The 18,276-nt window shown below is 43.8% G+C and overlaps 1 protein-coding gene and 1 long non-coding RNA gene across 2 annotated transcripts; one reads left to right on the top strand and one right to left on the bottom strand.

The window, feature by feature from the left end:
• Positions 1 to 240: 240 nt before the first annotated feature.
• Positions 241 to 4,098, top strand: LOC106381701. Its single transcript, XR_007322545.1, has 9 exons — positions 241 to 1,975; positions 2,055 to 2,171; positions 2,244 to 2,717; positions 2,832 to 2,905; positions 3,094 to 3,146; positions 3,242 to 3,380; positions 3,447 to 3,539; positions 3,625 to 3,688; positions 3,845 to 4,098. It is a non-coding gene; the product is annotated as an uncharacterized LOC106381701 (long non-coding RNA).
• An 8,731-nt stretch (positions 4,099 to 12,829) lies between these two features.
• LOC106392994 lies at positions 12,830 to 13,966 on the bottom strand. The gene has a single exon (XM_013833750.2). It carries the CDS (start codon positions 13,964 to 13,966, stop codon positions 12,830 to 12,832), a length of 1,137 nt encoding a protein of 378 aa, XP_013689204.2.
• Positions 13,967 to 18,276: the final 4,310 nt, after the last annotated feature.

The following is an 18,276-nucleotide window of genomic DNA, read 5'->3' as shown; positions in this document are numbered from 1 at the left end:
CATCTGCCCCTGCTTTCCTCGTGGACGTGTCTTCCTCAAAGGTATATCAGGGTACATGGCCAGGAAAAGCGGTAGTAAGGTGGTCGGAACCTTGGATCTGGAACCTGGAAGCTGGGATCCGGAACCTGGAAGCTGGAACACGGAACCCAGAGGTTTGGCTTTTCCTTTTGGATGAATGGTAGCGGGATTATGTGTTCTTCGGCTTCTTTCACTCCCCTTTGCTCCAAATGAGTAGAGGGTATGAGGACGAGCACTCGTTGCTGTAGAGTTAGCATTTTCTCTGGCTCTTTTGCAGGAGGTGGAACAGCAGTGTTCACGGCGCTTGGGCAGGGTTCCTTTCCCGGAACAACCCAGTCAAATTTGACAAGTACTCTAAGGCGTTGTATCCCCCTAGCTATCAGGTTTATCTAGGGTTCCACTACCACTTAGATTCTAGAACCTAAAGAGAAAGGTGGTTCTCCAGTTACCACTCAGTGGTTGTCTTGTATGCCTGCAGTATTTCTAGGAACTCCTCTTCTGGCTCCTCCAGCTTTTGGAATTCGTCAAAGTTGTAAACCCGGCCGGAAGATGTTGTGCCCTGCTTGAGGACCTTTCATCTTTCTCATATGTGGCAGAGTTGTGATCCTGGATGCATTCCTGGTGTCTATGGCTTGCTAGATTGTTGCTAGTGGATTGTCCATTGATATTGATGTTGGTGATGACTGCTCCTAGTCGGGATCATTAAATCCAAAGGTTGCGGGGGCCTGCTTTGCAGTTGAGACCCAAACCAGCAGGAACCAGAGATTGTGGAAGTGTGATTCCTTATAACCAGCATGAACTAGCAGGGATGACTCGTAGGTAGTTCATGCGTTGAATCTTGCTACTGCTTTCAGCAATGTGTTATCCTCTCTTGAAGAGGTATTTCCAGCTGCGTGAGCTTTAGATCTGATGAGAATACGTCGTTTCTTGCCCCCAGGTGGCTGGGGTTGAGAGATTTTGCAGGAATAGATGTAATATCTCTTCTGCCTATCACATTATCACGTAGTTTAAAGCTTCCCCTCCTTCTAGCGCCAAACTGTTAGGGTATTTTTTTGTACAAGCGATCCGCGCTCAGCTCTACGGAATGGTAGGAGGAAGGAGACGCGTCGTTGAGTGTATTCCCCTGCTTCGATAGTTGATAAACTAGGAGATCCTGCTCTTAGGATACTGCCATCACTACAAGAAAAAAGGCGTATTGATAGCACATTGTAATAGCTTTGTTTTCTAAACTGCTATTAAAGATAATTTTTTCGATTTCGGTATACATTAATAGCAGTTAATTAAGGCTATCGTGAAAAATTAGTAAGCAGGAATAAAAAATCACGCATACCGCCTATACTTAGGTGAAATTGTGACAAACCGCGAAATACCAAAATTTTCCCCCTTTACTATAACACATTCTCTACTTAAAGATGTAAAATTTAGTTTCCACAAAAAAATAGTCACAAAAAAAAACTCTCTCCTCTCGTCAAATCTAACTGTTCATCTTCTCCCATGTATATCTCCCTCTCACTTTCTCCAAATCTCACTTCTCTTTTATTCTTCTTCAACAATTCTCACTTCTCCTCTTATTTTGAAAATAGTTTTGGGGTATTGTGTTCTCTGTGTTTTGAATAAATCTAGGGTTTCTCATTCCCTTTCTTTCCTAGGGCCTGAGACACGAGAGACATAAGAGAAGAGAGACGAGACGAAACGGAGATGGAGAGGAGAGAAAGCTCGGGTCGTGTCTTGATTCGTCTCAGATAACCAGAGCTTGGGTTGGGTGGGGTCTTGCTTTGTCTCCGCCGTTTTCGCCTCAGCTTCAGGTCCGCCGTGTTCGAGCTCCGCCGCTGCTTGTACCTTTTTCAGCATTCGTCTCGAGAGAAGAATTTGAGTCGAGCGATAAGAGAAGGCATAAGATGGAGTTGGTTCAGAGACAAGGGAAGAGACATCCTGCCTCTCGAGTTGGCAATCTAAGGTACGTTTGTCTCCACTCTCGTATTCTTCATACAGAGAAGTGAGCTTGATGGCGGATTTGTGGTATGTGTTTGCAAGAGACAGAGGAGATGGAGATGGGAAGAAGAAGAAGAAGAAGAAGAACCAGAGAAAACAGAGGTGGAGTTTCAGATTCAAAACGAGAGAAGACACAAGAGCAAGGTATTTGGATCGACAAGGTATATCTCGATCTTATTAACTAATCGTATTCCATTGTCACTAGGATTATAAGGCTTTCTCTGTATTTTCAGGAAGAGGAAGATGAGAATAAAAAAGTGGCTGTAGGCGAGGAACTCAGGTACTTGGATAGTCTGTCTTGAACAAAACTCTTCCATTTTCTGTAAAATTTAACAAGTTCGATATCTTGTTAATTGATTCACTGTCTTGTGTGTTAATAACTAGAGGCGTGTGTCTGAGAGAAGTTATAAATATACACAAGAACTTGATTATTATGAGAAGGCTTTGTTGATTTCTCAAGACATGTTACTAACTACCATCTTCTTCTTCTCTAGTATGTAGTGGTCATCTCGTTCTTCTTTGGATATATTGGTCTTCAATAGTCTTCTTCTTGCCTTCTTGTTTGCGGTGTAGTAGTGTTTGATTGTTTTTGCAGTTAATGAAGTGAAACATAAAGTAGAAGAAGAAGAAGAAGAAGACAAACATGGAGATGTTCACAGGTTCTACTCTACATTGTACATTCAGACATCTCATCTCTTCTTCACCAGGTCCTTGCTTACTTCCTGCTCTTGTCTTGAGAATTCTTGTCTCTTTTGTATTGGTTAAAGAACCATGTCTGAATAATGAGTTTTATAGAATATTGAATGTTTTTGGAATCTCAGGAAGAACCGTCTTTGATGACCGCAAGGGTCTTTCCAAATGCTGCTGCAAATCAATTGCTTCAGGCTCCTAAAGAGTATCCTTAATGTTCATAGTATTGATTTTAATAGCATGGCCTTTGTATAGATTCTTATTCAATGTTAGTGGTAAATATTAGTGGAGAAAGCTCACACATTTTCTTTTGGGTTTCATTGCTTTGGTAGTCAGTTAGGAGGAAAAAAATATCTTAAGATTTGTTCTAGTTTAACCTTAAGTCACGAGCAGAGATCTTAACCACACAAACTAGTATGTTATAGGACTCGCACTCTATGATTTAGGTAATATTTGTTCGGAAAAAATTATTTACCTTTGAAATTTGTACAAAGCCTTAATCGTTGTCTGCTTGTTGTTCATCAGTTATGTTTTTTTGTAGGTTTCTAACTTGCTGCAAATTCACTAAGTCCTCATGTCCAAGGGCTAGATTCTGAGCTTAGTGTTGACTGTGTTCTCTCATATGTTAAGAAGTAAGAATGCTTGCTTCTGGTGGAACTCTCGGTGCGAGACTGCTCGAGGTTAGGAACCTCAGTTTTGTTTTGTTCATACGAAGTTGATTGCTGATGGTTTCTTTATGATTTCAGGTTACATCGCAAACGTATAGCCTAGATGCAAATCTATGCTTGGTTCGTCTCTATTAGGTGCTCTAATTGTTTCTCTATGCGATTTCATATTGGGTACTTACTGTAACTTCAAATTTTCTACTTATGTTGATGCTGAGATATTCACTTCAATATGTTTCTCTTCTTTGTTGATATGCAGCTTATGTTGATGCTGAGATATTCACTTTTCCACTGGAATTCCTTTCCTTGACCGTATATTAGATGTAAGTGTCTCCTCTTATCAATTTTCTTCACTTTCTTATTAGATCTGATCCTTTACAAACACTGGAAAGAGCTTGATACAGAAATTCTAATGCTTAAGAAGTTCCTTCTCCAAAGATTCTGAAACCATCATTCGCCCTTATGATTGTTTTTTACAGGTTCTTGGAACACCAACACGGGAGATTATTAAGGTGCATACCTACGCCGCTTTTTCTACGAGATACATGCTAAGGCCAAGAAGGAAATGGGAGCTCAAGGTTTTGATTTAGTTCCCATGTTTTCTAGTCTTTTTTATATTTAGTTCTGATTTTTATGTTTTGTGTAAGATTTGATGAAAATGTAAACATGTTTGTGGTATTGATGTAAGTACATTTAGGTTATTAATGAAATATAAATTGAATATTGTTTTTTATATAATTCTAATTGCAGCAAAACATGTTTATATGAACAGGTACTAATAGCACACAATCGATAATAGATATAGCACTGATACATCACTATGATAGAAAATACGATAATGTTCAAAACAAAAGCTATCATAAGGTCTGGCTAACTATAGCAAGCTAAAAACAAAGCTATCATATGTCTCTGATATAATAGCTTTTAAAAAATTGCTATAATATAGGGGGGACCTAAGATATCTGGGGCATACATAGTGGTTTCAATAACGGTAACAATAGCATATGATAGCTTTTTTCATACGCTAAGAAAACCTTTTTTTCTTGTAGTGCATATTGGTATGGGCCAGTATATGTCGTCGGTGACTTAGTAGGGAGATTGGTCGTTAGGCGGGGGTTGCCTACCGATAGTGAAGATCCCAGGGTCTTCTTGATCTATGATCGATGGTTCCGACTACCAGGGTCGGTCCTTGGGTGCCTCCTGATCTGTAGTTGATGGTTCCGACCATTAGGAGCGGTCCCTGAGCGTCTAGGTGTGGAACCGTGGAAGGTGTTTGGGTTTATGGCTGCATCCTTCAGTGGGGATTGCCTACGTACCCTTCAGTGAGGGATCAAGCCGTTTGTAGTTCATGTATATGGAGGCACGGAGCCTAGATGGGCGCGGAGCCTGATGGAGGCACGTAGCCTAATGGAGGCACGTAGCCTGATGGAGGCGCGTAGCCTAATGGAGGCATGTGGCCTAGGGAGCACGGGGCTCTAGTAGGGACATGACCTAATGGGCACGTAGCCATGGGAGCACGTAGCTCTGTAGTTGGTAGGAGTCATCTGTTCTAGGGGGCACATGGCCGGAACAGATGGTTGACCTGTGGATATGCTGCAGTGAGCATGATGTGTCGAGGTGCTTCAATGAGCATGGAGGGACCCTGCTGATGAGATGGAGATCGTGGCCTGAGCCAGTAAGTAGAGTTGTAGACATGCTGCAGGGAGCATATATCTTCATCTAGTTGAAAGTAATCGCAGGGATTCGTCGGTTATAAGCCAGTAGATGATGATGGTCTTCTAGGTGCGAAACCTTGCCTTGGCGGCTGTAGAATTGGTGAGCTCTGGTTATGGACGTCTTGGACCCCCTTTCTATAGGTTTAGAAACCTATATTTATAGTGGAGGTCGTGCCTCTCTTTTTAGATTTGGAAATACTCATTATATTCTTAGATAATAGAATATTTCCGTTTTTCTTAAGGGAGGTCATATGTATTGCAATACTTCCTCTTTCCCTCTTGTCCAAGCCGGTTATCTTATTAAAGGAAAATTTCAATTTATCCTAAGGCAGGATAAATCACTCGGCCTAGAAGCCGGAGGCTGGAGACAGGGACCCAGACCCGGGGGAAGGGACCCAGACCCGGGGGAAGGGACCCAGACCCAGGGGCAGGAACCCGGAACCTGGAGGCAGGAACCTGGAAGTCGAAAGCTGGAGTAATCTCTTCATGGAATATTTTTCCCCAACAGGAGAGATACGGGGAAATACTTGATTCCTCCGTCAGTGATGTTGAGGTGCCGTACCGAATTCGAGTGTGCTCCAGATGGAGGGAGTGATGAGGTAGCCATTTATGTAGCACATATGGAGGCATGCTTCAGGGGAAACATCCCTACATTGATAGCCGGGATATCCTCCTACTTCGGGTTTTGTCCTTCTCAACTCACTCCATTGACTTGGTGAACATTGATTGCTATCCATGTGTTAGGAGAGTTTCATGGGATACCGTTCGGGATACATGAGATCCTGTACTCCTATCGCTTTGAACCTTCTTTCGACAAGAAAAGATTTTAACATATTCGATCGAGAGATAGTCATCCTTTGGTGGACAAACCGTCGAGAGGTATTAGGGGCAGTTATCCCTTCGGAGATCTTTGGAATATGAGATATATGTTTATGAAGACGAGTAGAGCTTCTGGATATCCTTTGTTTTGGCGCTCTATGGGTAAGTTTCTTTTTACAGATCTTCCTATGCATGATGTGGATCATTCCTACGTGATCTATGTTTTTGTTTTAGATGTATCCCGTCCCTTATCCTTCGTGGGGGAGGAGCTTGTGAAGCTGGCGTTAGAGATTCCTAGGCGATTCAGATGGGTAGGTTTCCTGCTTAGCCTCGAAGCCTTACGTCATAGTTGTATTTGGGGTAAGCTTTTTATTCCCATAGCTTGAGTTTTCCGGCTTCTCTCTTTGGTACTTTGTTTCAACGCAATCTCTCTTTTAGGAAGTACCTTGGGACGGTCGTTGTCGGAAATATATGATAGCTATCATAAGGCCAAAACTTGGAAGAGTTATCTTCCTTTTGAGCCAAATTCTTCTTCGCCCTCAATGGCTCCATCTGAAGGCTCTAGCACAGGCGCGCCATCTGAGATATTTTGTCGCTTGTCCACGGGAGATCTTCGGAGGTTAAATGATGAGATTTTCTCACTTCGTACTGGTGTGCAGGATTTGATAATCCAAAGGGAGTTGGCCGTCCAGCGGACCAGGGTATCTGCCCGGTGGGAACTCATGAAGGAATGGTTGGAAAACAAAGTTGGCCATTGGAACCCTGAGGAAGAATACCGTCAATACTTGTTTGTAATAGGGGAAGGTGGTCAATTTGGAGGCTTTCCTTTGGTCTCACCCCCAGCTCCAGCGGATGCATCTTCGTCTTAAGCTAGTTTCTTTTAAACAATCCATTTTTCTTCTTGTTGCTTTTTCTGATTTTGGATGATGATCTTTTTTGCAATCTCAATTTTGGAATAATGACCCTTTGTGGCTTTAATATGCATTTTCCCATTTGCCTGCTTTGACTCGTAGTAGAAGTCTTCTTGCGTTTTTAGGATTGATTTGCATCGAAGACCAATCCGTCGTGGAGATCTTTTTCGGCTTGATTGTGCTGGAGGAGTCTAGCTCTTGCAGGTGTTGCTTTGGTTTTGCTGAAGACTTCTTGCTTGGAAGGTGCTATACCTTTGCGATGACCCTGAGGTCTAGAGATATTTTTGGAGATCCTTTCTTGAATCTTTAGGCTGTCGTCTGCATTATTTTCCGCCCTTCTTAGATAGGCTATTATTGGTTGCTGAAGAGATAGGACATATATAGGATGTTTTAGGCTCGGACGCAACCTTGTCGTAGACCTTGCGGTGGCGTTCTGCCTTCCTTGAGCAGATGCTAAATTAGCCAAGAACTCCTTACTTGAGCCTTAAGACGTGATTTATCGCATTCTGCCTCCTTTAGGTAAGCCTCTATCGATGGAATGGATTATCATCTCCCTTAGGTAGGTGATTTTCCTGAGGACTCGAATTCGTAGATTTGAGTGTGATTGGGATTGTATTCCACCACACTTAGTTAGGTTACTAATGAATTCACAGAGATCGATCCATAGATCTTTGCTTCTGACCCAGAGGTGCTTCGTGGGACCCAGAGGTCTTTGTTGTAAACCCGAAGGTTGTGTCTAAAACTCGAAGATGCTGCGAACCCGAGGGTTCATTTGTTTATAAACTCAGAGGTTGCTTTGTAAACCAGGAGGTTCTTTTGGGAACTTGAAGGTGTTGCGAACCCGGAGGTTGCTTTATAAACCCGGAGGTTGTTTTCTTCGAGATCACATTTTGCCTCCCTTAGGTAGGCCACGATTGATCTCGGCTTAGGACTCGCTCTCTACCACCCAGAGGTTTGGCCACTGTCGAGGCCCTGTAATGCTGCACTCTGCTTTCTGCAGAAAGCCACTGTCAGTCTTGTATGATGGTGTGAATACAGTGATTCAGGCACGAGTCTTAGCTACTCTCCACGTCTGGATGAGTAGGAATTAGTATGTGCTCCCGGACTTTGCACTTTGCTCCATGTGCTGACCCTGAGATCAGAACACAGTACTTTGCAATATGATAGCTCCCTGAATTGACCCTGAGGCCTTATAGTACATTAGTTTTTGTTAGCTCCCTGTGTTAACCCTTAAGTGTTTACAGTACATTGCTTTTTGTGTCCCCTGTATTGTAGCTCATGGTGTTTTTATGCAGGGGTTTACACGTTTAGTGTTGGAGGTTCCTGCATATAGGTCGGCTCATGGCCTTTATGCAGGACCTTATCTATTTTTTATACATAGCATACTCTAGCTTGCGCAGGCCCACTCTTGCTTTTGTCATATACCCATTGTCGTGAAAGTGAGCGTGTCACTCTAAGTGAAGGGTTGGCTAGGATCAGAGATTCCTTGGGTTCTGATCCAGCCCCTATGCCCCTTTAATTATGGTGGTTTCCTGCTACTCCTTTAGTCGTAACTAATTTTATTATATATGCCTTAGTCCGGAGACGTTTTAGCATAGGAGTAGGGAACCAGGATACTTAAATAATAGATAATAAGTAGGAATATAGATAATGACCCGGAGGTCGTATTAGAAATGATAGGTTTTTAGGTACAGGGCATACCAGCCGTTAGGTTGGACCTTACCTTCACTGTCTTGCAGCGTGTAGGCTCCTGCTCCCCGCACCTCAAATACCTTGTAGGGGCCCTCCCATCTGGGGGCAGGTTTCCCTGCGGCTTTATTTTCTGTATTATCGAAGACTCGTCGTAGAACCCAATCCCCATCCTGGAAGGTCCTGGTTCTAACTTTTTGGTTGCAGCTTTTGGCGATGTTTTGCTCGTAAGACCAGTTCTTTAGCCGTGCTGCTTCCTTTCTCATCGAGCAGGTCGAGATTTAGGACCATTAGCTCGTTATTCTCCTCTTGTGAGAGGAGTCCTATACGGTCTTTACGTGCACCTTTGTTAGCACGATAGCCTCTGCGCCGTAGACCAGTGAGTAGGGTGTTTCTAGTGTGGCTGCCTTCGGAGTTGTCCGGTAAGCCCATAGTACCCCGTGTAACTCTTCTACCCATCTTCCATGAGCTTTCTCCAAACGTTTCTTTAGCATATTCACCACAGTTTTGGTGGTGGACTCAGCTTGCCCATTGGATTGAGGGTGTCTTGGAGTGGCGAATGTGAGTTTTATGCCCCAATCCTTGCAGAAATCTTAAAAGTCGTGACTGGTGAACTGGGGTCAGTTGTCTGTGATGATCTTGTGTGGGATCCCGAAGCGTGTGATCACGTTGGTCCATACAAACCTCATGATCTGCAGGTCCGTTATCTGACTCAGGGCTTCGGCTTCCACCCACTTAGAGAAGTATTCGGTGACCACTAGGAGAAAGACTTTCTGCCCCGGTGCCATTGGGAATTTTCTCACATCCATGCCCCACTTCCTGAATGGCCAGGGCGAGCTTATGGATTTGAGATTCTCTGGAGGAAGCTTGGAAACCGGGGCGTGCCTCTGACAACGGTCACAGTGTTGAGCTTGCTTGTCGGCGTCTCCTGCCATGGTGGGCCAGTAATACCCGGCTCTTCGAGCTCTGAGCACTAGGCTTCGGCCATTGAGTGGGATCCACATTCTCCGTCATGTAGTTCTTCCAATATCCTGGTGGCCTCTCTGGGAGTAAGGCATCGTAGGTACGGTCCGGAGAAGGATCTTCTGAATAATTTTCTTTTGGAGAGGCAGTATCTGGCGGACTGTTTCTTGATTCTTCTACTTTCGTTTCGGTCCTCTGGGAGAACATCACTTTCCAAGTATTTGATGATGGGAGTCATCCAGGTCTCTCCTTCCTCAATGGCTGAGATTTCCTCAGGCTCTGCTTCCTTCTCTCTTGAAGGCCACTGGAACACTAACAAGGGAATGCTCATCTGACTTTTCATTTCTGGGGCGGACCCTAGATTAGCCAGAGCGTCTACCTGAGAAACTGTTTTGTAGATATTTGCGTGAGTTTGCAGCTTTTGAACTTCTCGATGAGGCGATTGGCTATCGACAAGTATCTAATCATGCTGGCATCTTTAGCCTTATAATCTCCTTGCAACTAGCTGATTATCAGTTGTCAGTCGCTGAATACCTTGAGGTTTTCTGCTCCCATCTGCTTGGCGAGTGTCAGGCCTGCAATTAGTGCTTCATATTCGCTTTTGTTATTAGTAGCTTTGAAGTTACACCTAACAGCTCGTGAGGTGGTCTCCCCTGTGGGGGAAGTAAGTACTATCCCTACTCTGGCACCTCTACGTTGCTGGAGCCATCTACGGGCAGTATCCATTCTCCTACTGCTCCTTTCTCATTTCGCAAGGAGAGTTCTTGCTTCAATGCTGGGAGCATGGTGGGAGAGAACTCGGCGACGAAGTCAGCCGAGACCACGACGATCTGATGAGCCTTGAAGTAAGGTCGTAGCTTCCTGGCTGCGATTACAAATGCCAGCGCTAGCTTCTCCAGGTGACTATAGCGGGTTTCAGCGTCGAGGAGAGACTTTCTTACATAGTAAACATGGAGTTGTTTGTTCCCTTCTTCTCGAACCAGGACGGCGCTTACAGCATGCTCACACACCGCTAGCTACAGCGGCAAAGTTTCTTCGTCTAGTGGTTTCGACAAGAGAGGTGGTGTAGTCAAGTAGGTCTTGAGCTCGGTGAGGGCGGATTCGCACTTGTGAGTCCATTGAAATCTTTCGGGTTCTTGAGAGCTTCGAAGAAGGCGTGATATTTGTCGGACAGCCTGGAGATGAATCTGCTTTGGGCCGCCATCCTACCGGTTAATCTCTGGACTTCTTTCACGTTCTGAGGTGCTGGGATCGCGTTAATAGCTCGTATATGTTCTGGATTTGCCTCGATGACCCGATGGGTCAATATGTATCCCAAGAAGTTTCCAAAACTGACGCCGAAAGAGCACTTCGAAGGGTTGAGTTTCATGTTATACCTTCGAAGAGTAGAGAAGGCCTGCTGTAGGTGAGAAATATGATATTCATCATCCAGGGATTTGACCAACATGTCTTCGATGTAGACTTCCATAGTCTGTCCGATTTGATCTACGAACATCATATTTGCTAGCCTTTGGTATGTAGATCTTGCGTTCTTCAGGCCGAATGGCAGAACCTTGTAGCAATAGATGCCCTTGGACATCATGAATGAAGTTTTCTCCTGATCTCCAGGGTGCATGAGTATTTGGTTGTAGCCAGAGAATGCATCCATGAAGTTCATCAGCTGGTGTCCGTCGGTTGCGTCGACGAGCTTATCGATATTTGGTAGGGGAAATATATCCTTTGGGCAGGATTTGTTGAGGTCGGTGAAATCTATGCAGACTCTCCACTTCCCATTTTTCTTTTTCACAACTACGACATTGGCTAACCACTCTGGATACTGGACTTCTCTGATGAAGCCAGCGTGCAGCAGGTTCTTGACTTCTTCGCTGATGATTTCATCTCTCTCTCTCTCTGGAACGAATTTCCTTCTCTTCTGCCTAACAGGAGGAATGTTGGGGTCAAAAACGGACACGACGAAGTTAACATTCAAATATCCGTAAAAATCGGCATGAACACTTTTACGAAAAGTAATCTCCGTAAAGAAATCTTTACGAAGAACTTTGCGGTGAAATCTTGCACTAGTCTCGGTTGATTCATCGAAACTAAACACCCATGGTCCAAGAAAGCGTTCATAAGGATCCACACAAGGTCGCCACGCAGCAACCGGTCCGCAAACAAGCTGGTTGCTACGTAGCGACCAACCAAGCCACTCGGTCGGTCGCTACGTAGCAACCGACCCGCGACCGACCAAACCTTTCGTAGCGACTGATCCTGCGCGGATCAGGTCGCTACATAGCGACCGAACTGTCCGGACATCGATCAACGGGTACGACCCAAATCCGTGCATTCTCGTATGTTCCTCAATGCTAGCTCCCATGTACCGCAGCCATATCATTTCTCACCCCCATCGATTGGAGTTATCACTTAAACTTTACGATAAAAATCAAGGAAAGTTTATTTTATCGATAAAAATCGTAATAAACGTTTTGAGTCGAAAGACGGCCCAAATAGGTCTAAAACGTGATTAGAAACCCACTTACGATTTTTTAATTAAAAGCCCATAGATACTATGGCGGTTTATACTTAGTCCGCAAGAAAGGATAAATGTCAAATTTCCGCAGACAAATGTGAAGTTTCCGCAGATAATCATAAAGATCGAGAAAAATGGAATATCTTTATTTTTGATTTATGACGGCTTAAGGGTAGGAGAGGAAAGCTCAAACCGACCTCGGAGGGAGTATATAAGGAGTCCTAGGCGAGAGGTACAAAGAGAACCTTTTCAGAGCAAACTTAGCACTTAGAGCATTTAGGCAACTTTCCGTTTTTCTTATTTCGAGCTGCGACACAACTAGGTTTTGCAGTCTTAGGTTGTTAGAACTAGGAATCTCGCCGACAGCTCTCATAGCCGAGGCTTCTACCTTGTTGTAACGCTCATACGCGAATTCGGAATAAGACTCTTTTTGCTCTTTTTTACGATTTCTTATTTCTTTTCGTCCTTACTTTCGTGTTCGGATTGCTTGGCGTGTGGTTTAGCAGATATCTGAGATCTCTGGGAAATTAGGGTTTTCTTAACTTTCCTAATTTAAACGGAAATCAACAGTGCGAATTTCGGTTCCCACAAGGAAATAGAGGATCGACTTGCAGCTAATGCATAATGACACGATTCCTGGCATTTGTTCGTGAGACCATGCGAAGAAATCTGAGTTGGGCCTGAGGAAGTCGATGAGTCGCTGCCTCAACCCTGTGGCAAGTTTGGATCCAATCTTCAAGCTTCGAGTCAGATCTTCATCCACCAGTGGTACCTCGTCCATTTCCTCGACCTACGGCTCCTCGGCGTGCGGGGCTGGAGGCTTGCTCTGTAATTGCTATAAGACATGAGTCTTTCCCTTTAGGGTTGTCTGGTAGCAGGACCGGGAATTCTCTTGGTCTCCCTTGATGGTCTTGATGCCCCAGGGAGTAGGGAACTTGATTGATTGATGAAGTGTTGAAGGAAGGCTCCCATGTCGTGGATCCATGGTCGTCCGAGTATCATATTATAAGATGATTGGCAGTCGACGACCAGGAATTTTGTTGACATGTTGATTCCTTCTGCATACACGGGAAGAGTGACTTCGCTAGAGGTCTGCTTAACCTCTCCACTGAAGCCTATGAGAGGGGTAACCTTCCATGTTAGCGTGCCTGCTTCCAGACCCAAATCGTGATAAGCGGTCTGAAAGATGATGTTGATGGAGCTGTCATTGTCCACGAGAATTCGTTTCACAAGGAAGTTGGCTATTATGAGTGAGATCACCAGGGCATCGTGATGAGGAGCCAGGGTCTTCTCCTGCTCCTTAGCGGTGAAACTGATCTCATCAGTCCCCAGGAACAGGCGCTTTGGTGTCCCGGTCTCCTGCATGTTTTTGGCACTCCTTGTGCTTTTCTTAGCTGCGGCGTGGCTGATGCCGCTTATCTTTGAGCCACCAAAGATGACATGGATCACTCGGTTTTGTTGTGGAGGCGAGGCAGGAACAGATTTTGCGGATTGTTTCGTCGCGTCCTTATTCAGGAGGTTTTTAGCTTTATCAGAAAGGAATTCCATGGGGTGTCTTTTCTTCAGCAGCTCGTTGACCTCGATTCTTAGTTCGATGCAGTCTTCCGTCTTATGACTGTGGTCGTTATGGAAGTCGCACCACCAGTTCGGGTTCCCGTGGGAATCAGGAGAGGTCATCTTCTGAGGCCACTTGACATGTTGGTCCATCTGCCTCAGAACATTTACTAGGGCTGGTTTTGATATAGATAGGTGAGAGATATCAGGCCATGTTGATACGGCCATTCCCTCAGCTCTGTCGAGAGGTCGGTACTGCTGGTACCTGCCCATGTTCTTGCTCCCTGCCTCCTTATTTGCTCTTTGATGAGACCCTTCGTCTCGATCGCTTTTGCTTGGCTTGACCAATTTCTGGTTCTGCTTATGTTGAGCCTTAGCTTGGCTGGCGACGTCTTCTTCCCACTTCACCTGTGCCCAGGATCGGGATAGGACATCTTCCATGGTCCTGCATCGACACTTAGTCAATTCCTTGTACAGGTCTCCATCTGGGAGCATGTCTCTTTTTACACTCCGAGATAGCAACTTTCTCTTGATTAAAGCGTGCTATTTAGACGCGAAGCGGTTTGGCCCTATGCTAGAGGATCTCATAGAGGTCGTCAGAACTCTTCTCCAGGCTTCTGCTGATGGCGAATTGCTCTACGAACTGGTCGCTGAGGGATGCGAAGTATCGTATAAAGCCAATAGGTAGGTTGATGTACCATTGCAAGACAGGTCCTGACAAGGTGGAGCTGAAGCCCTTGCACATGGTTGCTTCTTTAAGCTCCTTCCGGATCGCCACGGTCAGCATACATTGCTTGTATTGAGCGACGTAGTTGTCGGGATTGTTGGTGCCGTCGTACATCGCCATGGTAGGGAAGGAGAATTTGTGAGGCCTCTCTATCGACGCGATCTCTTCCGTGGATGGCGTGTCTGCGTAGGAATTAGGGTCGGTCCTTCGGATGGGTGGAGCTTCCCCAGGAAGTCTTTCTACCATGGAATGGATGGCTTCGAATTTCTCGAAGAATATTCGCTCGAGGTAGGCGGTGACAGCAGCATTCGACGTCTTCACTTCCTCTGGTGCTTCTTCCTCTTCTTCCATCTCGGAATCGATATCCACGTGATGAACCCGTGTCGTTTGTGTTCTCTCTTTTCTTAGGTCGAGATCGTTGACCTCCATCGGCATCATCCATGGGAGTATCCAACGATTGCATGGGTCGAGCCTGAGTTTGGAACCGGTGTCGTTTGTTGCTCGTGGTGTGTAGAGCTTGATTTTCGTTCCGGAGGATGAGATTTTCAGCTTCGAGTTGGGAGAGCTTCTCAACGCACTGCCCCAGCTGCATTGTATGTTCATCTAGCATCTCCTTCAAGTTCTGAACTTCCGAGAGAATCTCGGTATTTTCCCAGGCGGTTCCAAGAACTTTTTGCAGCTCGGTCAGCTGGCTCTGCAAAGTATCGAGTTGTGTATGTAGCTCGATTTCTCTTGGAGTAGCTTGGGATAGGTCATCATGATCTCCTAATGCCATCGTCATGTAGTTTAGATTACTCCCCTCTTTCTAGCGCCAACCTGATAGGAGATTTTTGTGTAGGATCTTTGTGAGTAATACGAATCACTAGGAGAATCATATAATATAAGAGAATCGAGACTAAAAGATTGTATTATTGACGATTTGAGCAGGAACTACAACGTTTTGGTGTATAAACTCTAGTTCTAGCCACCTAACTCTAATCTCTTAGTCTCTGAATGTCGATCCCTTATTCTTGGGTCCAGGTTCCCCTTATATAGTGGGTAGATGTCGGTTTGAAGTAGGTTAAACTCTTCCATATTCGGAAATATGGAAGAATCCTTTATCGGAAAACTTCCATTTTACCCGGAGGCAGGGATGGAAGCAAGGGTCGGAACCGGAGTTCCTGTCGGCAGGAGTCTGGAAGACGGTGTCTACTCCGGGGTATTTTTCCCCAACAGTAACCAAACACGGAATTGCAAGAGGTATGCTTCGAAACATATGAAGAAACCTGGGGTATCCAAAAAAACACAACATTCAGAACCTGGCAGAATCGACATATGGTTTCAAGATAACTCGGACTGCATTTTCTCGACCCTTTAGGAACACTCCTCCTGAAAGGTGATCTCTTCGGAACCTCCGATCAGGAGTATGAGGCACCATATTGCATAATCTTTCCAATGTGCCACAGCCTCCTCCGAGTCATCGCAAGGCTCTTCTAACTCTTCCTTCAGAACCACGTCGTCTCTCGAGTCATGAGCTTTCTCATAAGTGATTTTGGTAGAGGTCGGTTCATCTAAGGCATTTATGGATTGGCGGATAAAGCGTAAGAGACCCGTAGAGAGAGAGAGAGAGAGAGTAGGATAGGTGGGTGGGTGATTTACTTAGGTTAATTTATTAAGAGGTGATAGTATGTAAGAGGTTTATATAGTAAAAAATTGAAGGTGGAACTGTATTTCATATTAATTCCCTAATTGTTTTGTCTTGATAACATATAGTACGAAATGCACACATACATTTTAAGGAAAGAAAGTAAGAATTAATATCTCAGTTTTATAAAGGGTGTATTTCTGATTTTTATAAAAAGAGTCTCATTACATTTCTGCTGCAACGAAGTTGTTATTACTGGGAATCAGACAGAAGATACATCAGGTTATGAAGTCAAGGGGGGTGATTGGTAGTATCTGTAGAATCTGTGGACAACCTTTTTAATTTATAGAGCCATCTTTTAAAGCAATCATGCTTTTATTTCAGAAGCTGTAGACAAACTTTTAATTTCTACGGCCATTTTTAAAAGCAATCATGGTTTTATTTTTAAAATTGAATCCAAAGCCAAAACATTAAAATAGGAAATATGTTAGCTTTAGAAAACACTTTCTCTAGAGCTTTTATTTATTGCTCTGAAAAAATTTCTACAGCAAAATAAATTAAAGCCAAAGTTAAAAATTTAAATCCTAAATCTTAGAGCCAAAAATAGAAAGCTACAGCTTCAACCAATCAAACCCAAGGTGTGGGAGGATCCGTGGATTCCAACGACCCCTGCGAGACCAGCTATCCCTGTAGCGCCAGTTATGCATCCTTAAATGAGAGTCATCGATCTCATTAACCAGGTATCGAAGGATTGGGATGTTGGTCTATGGGAGAACTATGTCAATCTTGATGACATACCACTCATAAGGAGTTTGGCCATAAGCTCAACTCCTCGTCGTGTAATATTCTGCTGGAACTACACAAGGAATGGCTAATACACGGTTAAATCTGGATATTGGGTGGCTCGGAATTTATTAAAGACAGATGAAGAAAAGGAAGTTTAGGAGCCGAATATCACTAAGCTTCAAGCCTTTGCTTGGAAGTTAAAGGCGCCTAAGAAGATATGTCATCTGATATGGCAATTTTTAACTGGTCATGTGGGAGTAACAAGGAACTTAGCAAGACGCAATATGAGGTGTGATAACTACTGTCCAAGATGTGGAGAACTAGAAGAATCTGTAACCCATGCCATATTCGAATGTCCGCCAGTTTTACAAGTTTGGTCCTTATCATCAACTCCAACAAGCCCAGATATATTTCCAGTTTCAAGCGTCTACACAAATATGGATTACCTATTCTGGAGGAAAAACAGCATTACCGAGCCAGAACAAGACATGGATCCTTATCCCTGGATAATCTGGTATATTTGGAAGGCTAGGAATGACAAACTTTCCAGGGGGATAGACAGAGATCATTTGGAGCTAGTTCGACATGCAGAAAGTGAATGCCAAGCCTGGTTTCATGCGAACGAAGTGGTACAACCAGTGGTACAAGATAACAATACCGAGGAACCCCAAGTGATAAGCTTGGATAATATTTTCTTGTTAGATGGATCTTGGACAGGCTCTGCTCACTTTAGTGGACGTGGATGGGTCTGGATGGATAGTGGTGGGAACATTCAACTTATGGGGACAAGAAATTTCAATCGACGCGAATCAGCCTTGCATTCGGAAGTAGAAGCACTGCAGTGGGCAATGGAGAATATGCTTCAACATTCAACTTGTCAGAGCTTTGGGACAGACTGTAAGGAGATGATTGCAATGATAAAGGAACCTCATGCTTGGCCAAGCTTTGCGACGGAATTGGAGAGGATAGAGACGCTACAGATATTCTTCATGGACTTCAACATCATTCATGTTCCACGAGCGCGCAATCAGATTTTAGACTTTTTAGTTAAGACAGCTAGATCCTTCCATAGGGAGTTACATTTTATTGGTTGTTCTATTCCGGTCTGGTTACCCAGACCACCTCAAGTTTGAGTAATAGAATGACCTTTTGACGTTAAAAAAAAGAGTATCATTTTATAGCTCAAATGTATTGATATCACTCAAATTATCTTAAGGAGTGACTTTTATTTTATCAAATAAGAGGTTCAGTTGTTGTACTTAGGGCCTGACTGGTGTAACCGCAGCGGTTGCGCTTGCGGGTGGTTTGCAGATGCGGGTGGTTGCGGTTTTAAACGGTTTTAAGAGATTTGTACGACTGGTACTGCGATTAGAAACTGGTGCGTTTGCGGGATACTTATGACTGGTTAACCACCAAATACAATAGCGGTTAAATAATAAATTAAAAATATTTATATTTTATATAATTATAAAAATATCAAACATCATAATACTATAATAAATATAAAAATTATATTTGTAAAATTGTATTTTTAATTTTTTACAAGTTATTGAAAATATTTTTATTTTAAAATTTTATAATATAAATTAAAATATAATATATATATTTTAGTAT

This window comes from Brassica napus, chromosome C4 (assembly GCF_020379485.1).
Source record: "Brassica napus cultivar Da-Ae chromosome C4, Da-Ae, whole genome shotgun sequence".
Lineage (NCBI taxonomy): Eukaryota > Viridiplantae > Streptophyta > Magnoliopsida > Brassicales > Brassicaceae > Brassica > Brassica napus.
Note: the sequence above shows the minus strand (reverse complement) of the source record. Positions and strands in the feature narration are given on the sequence as shown.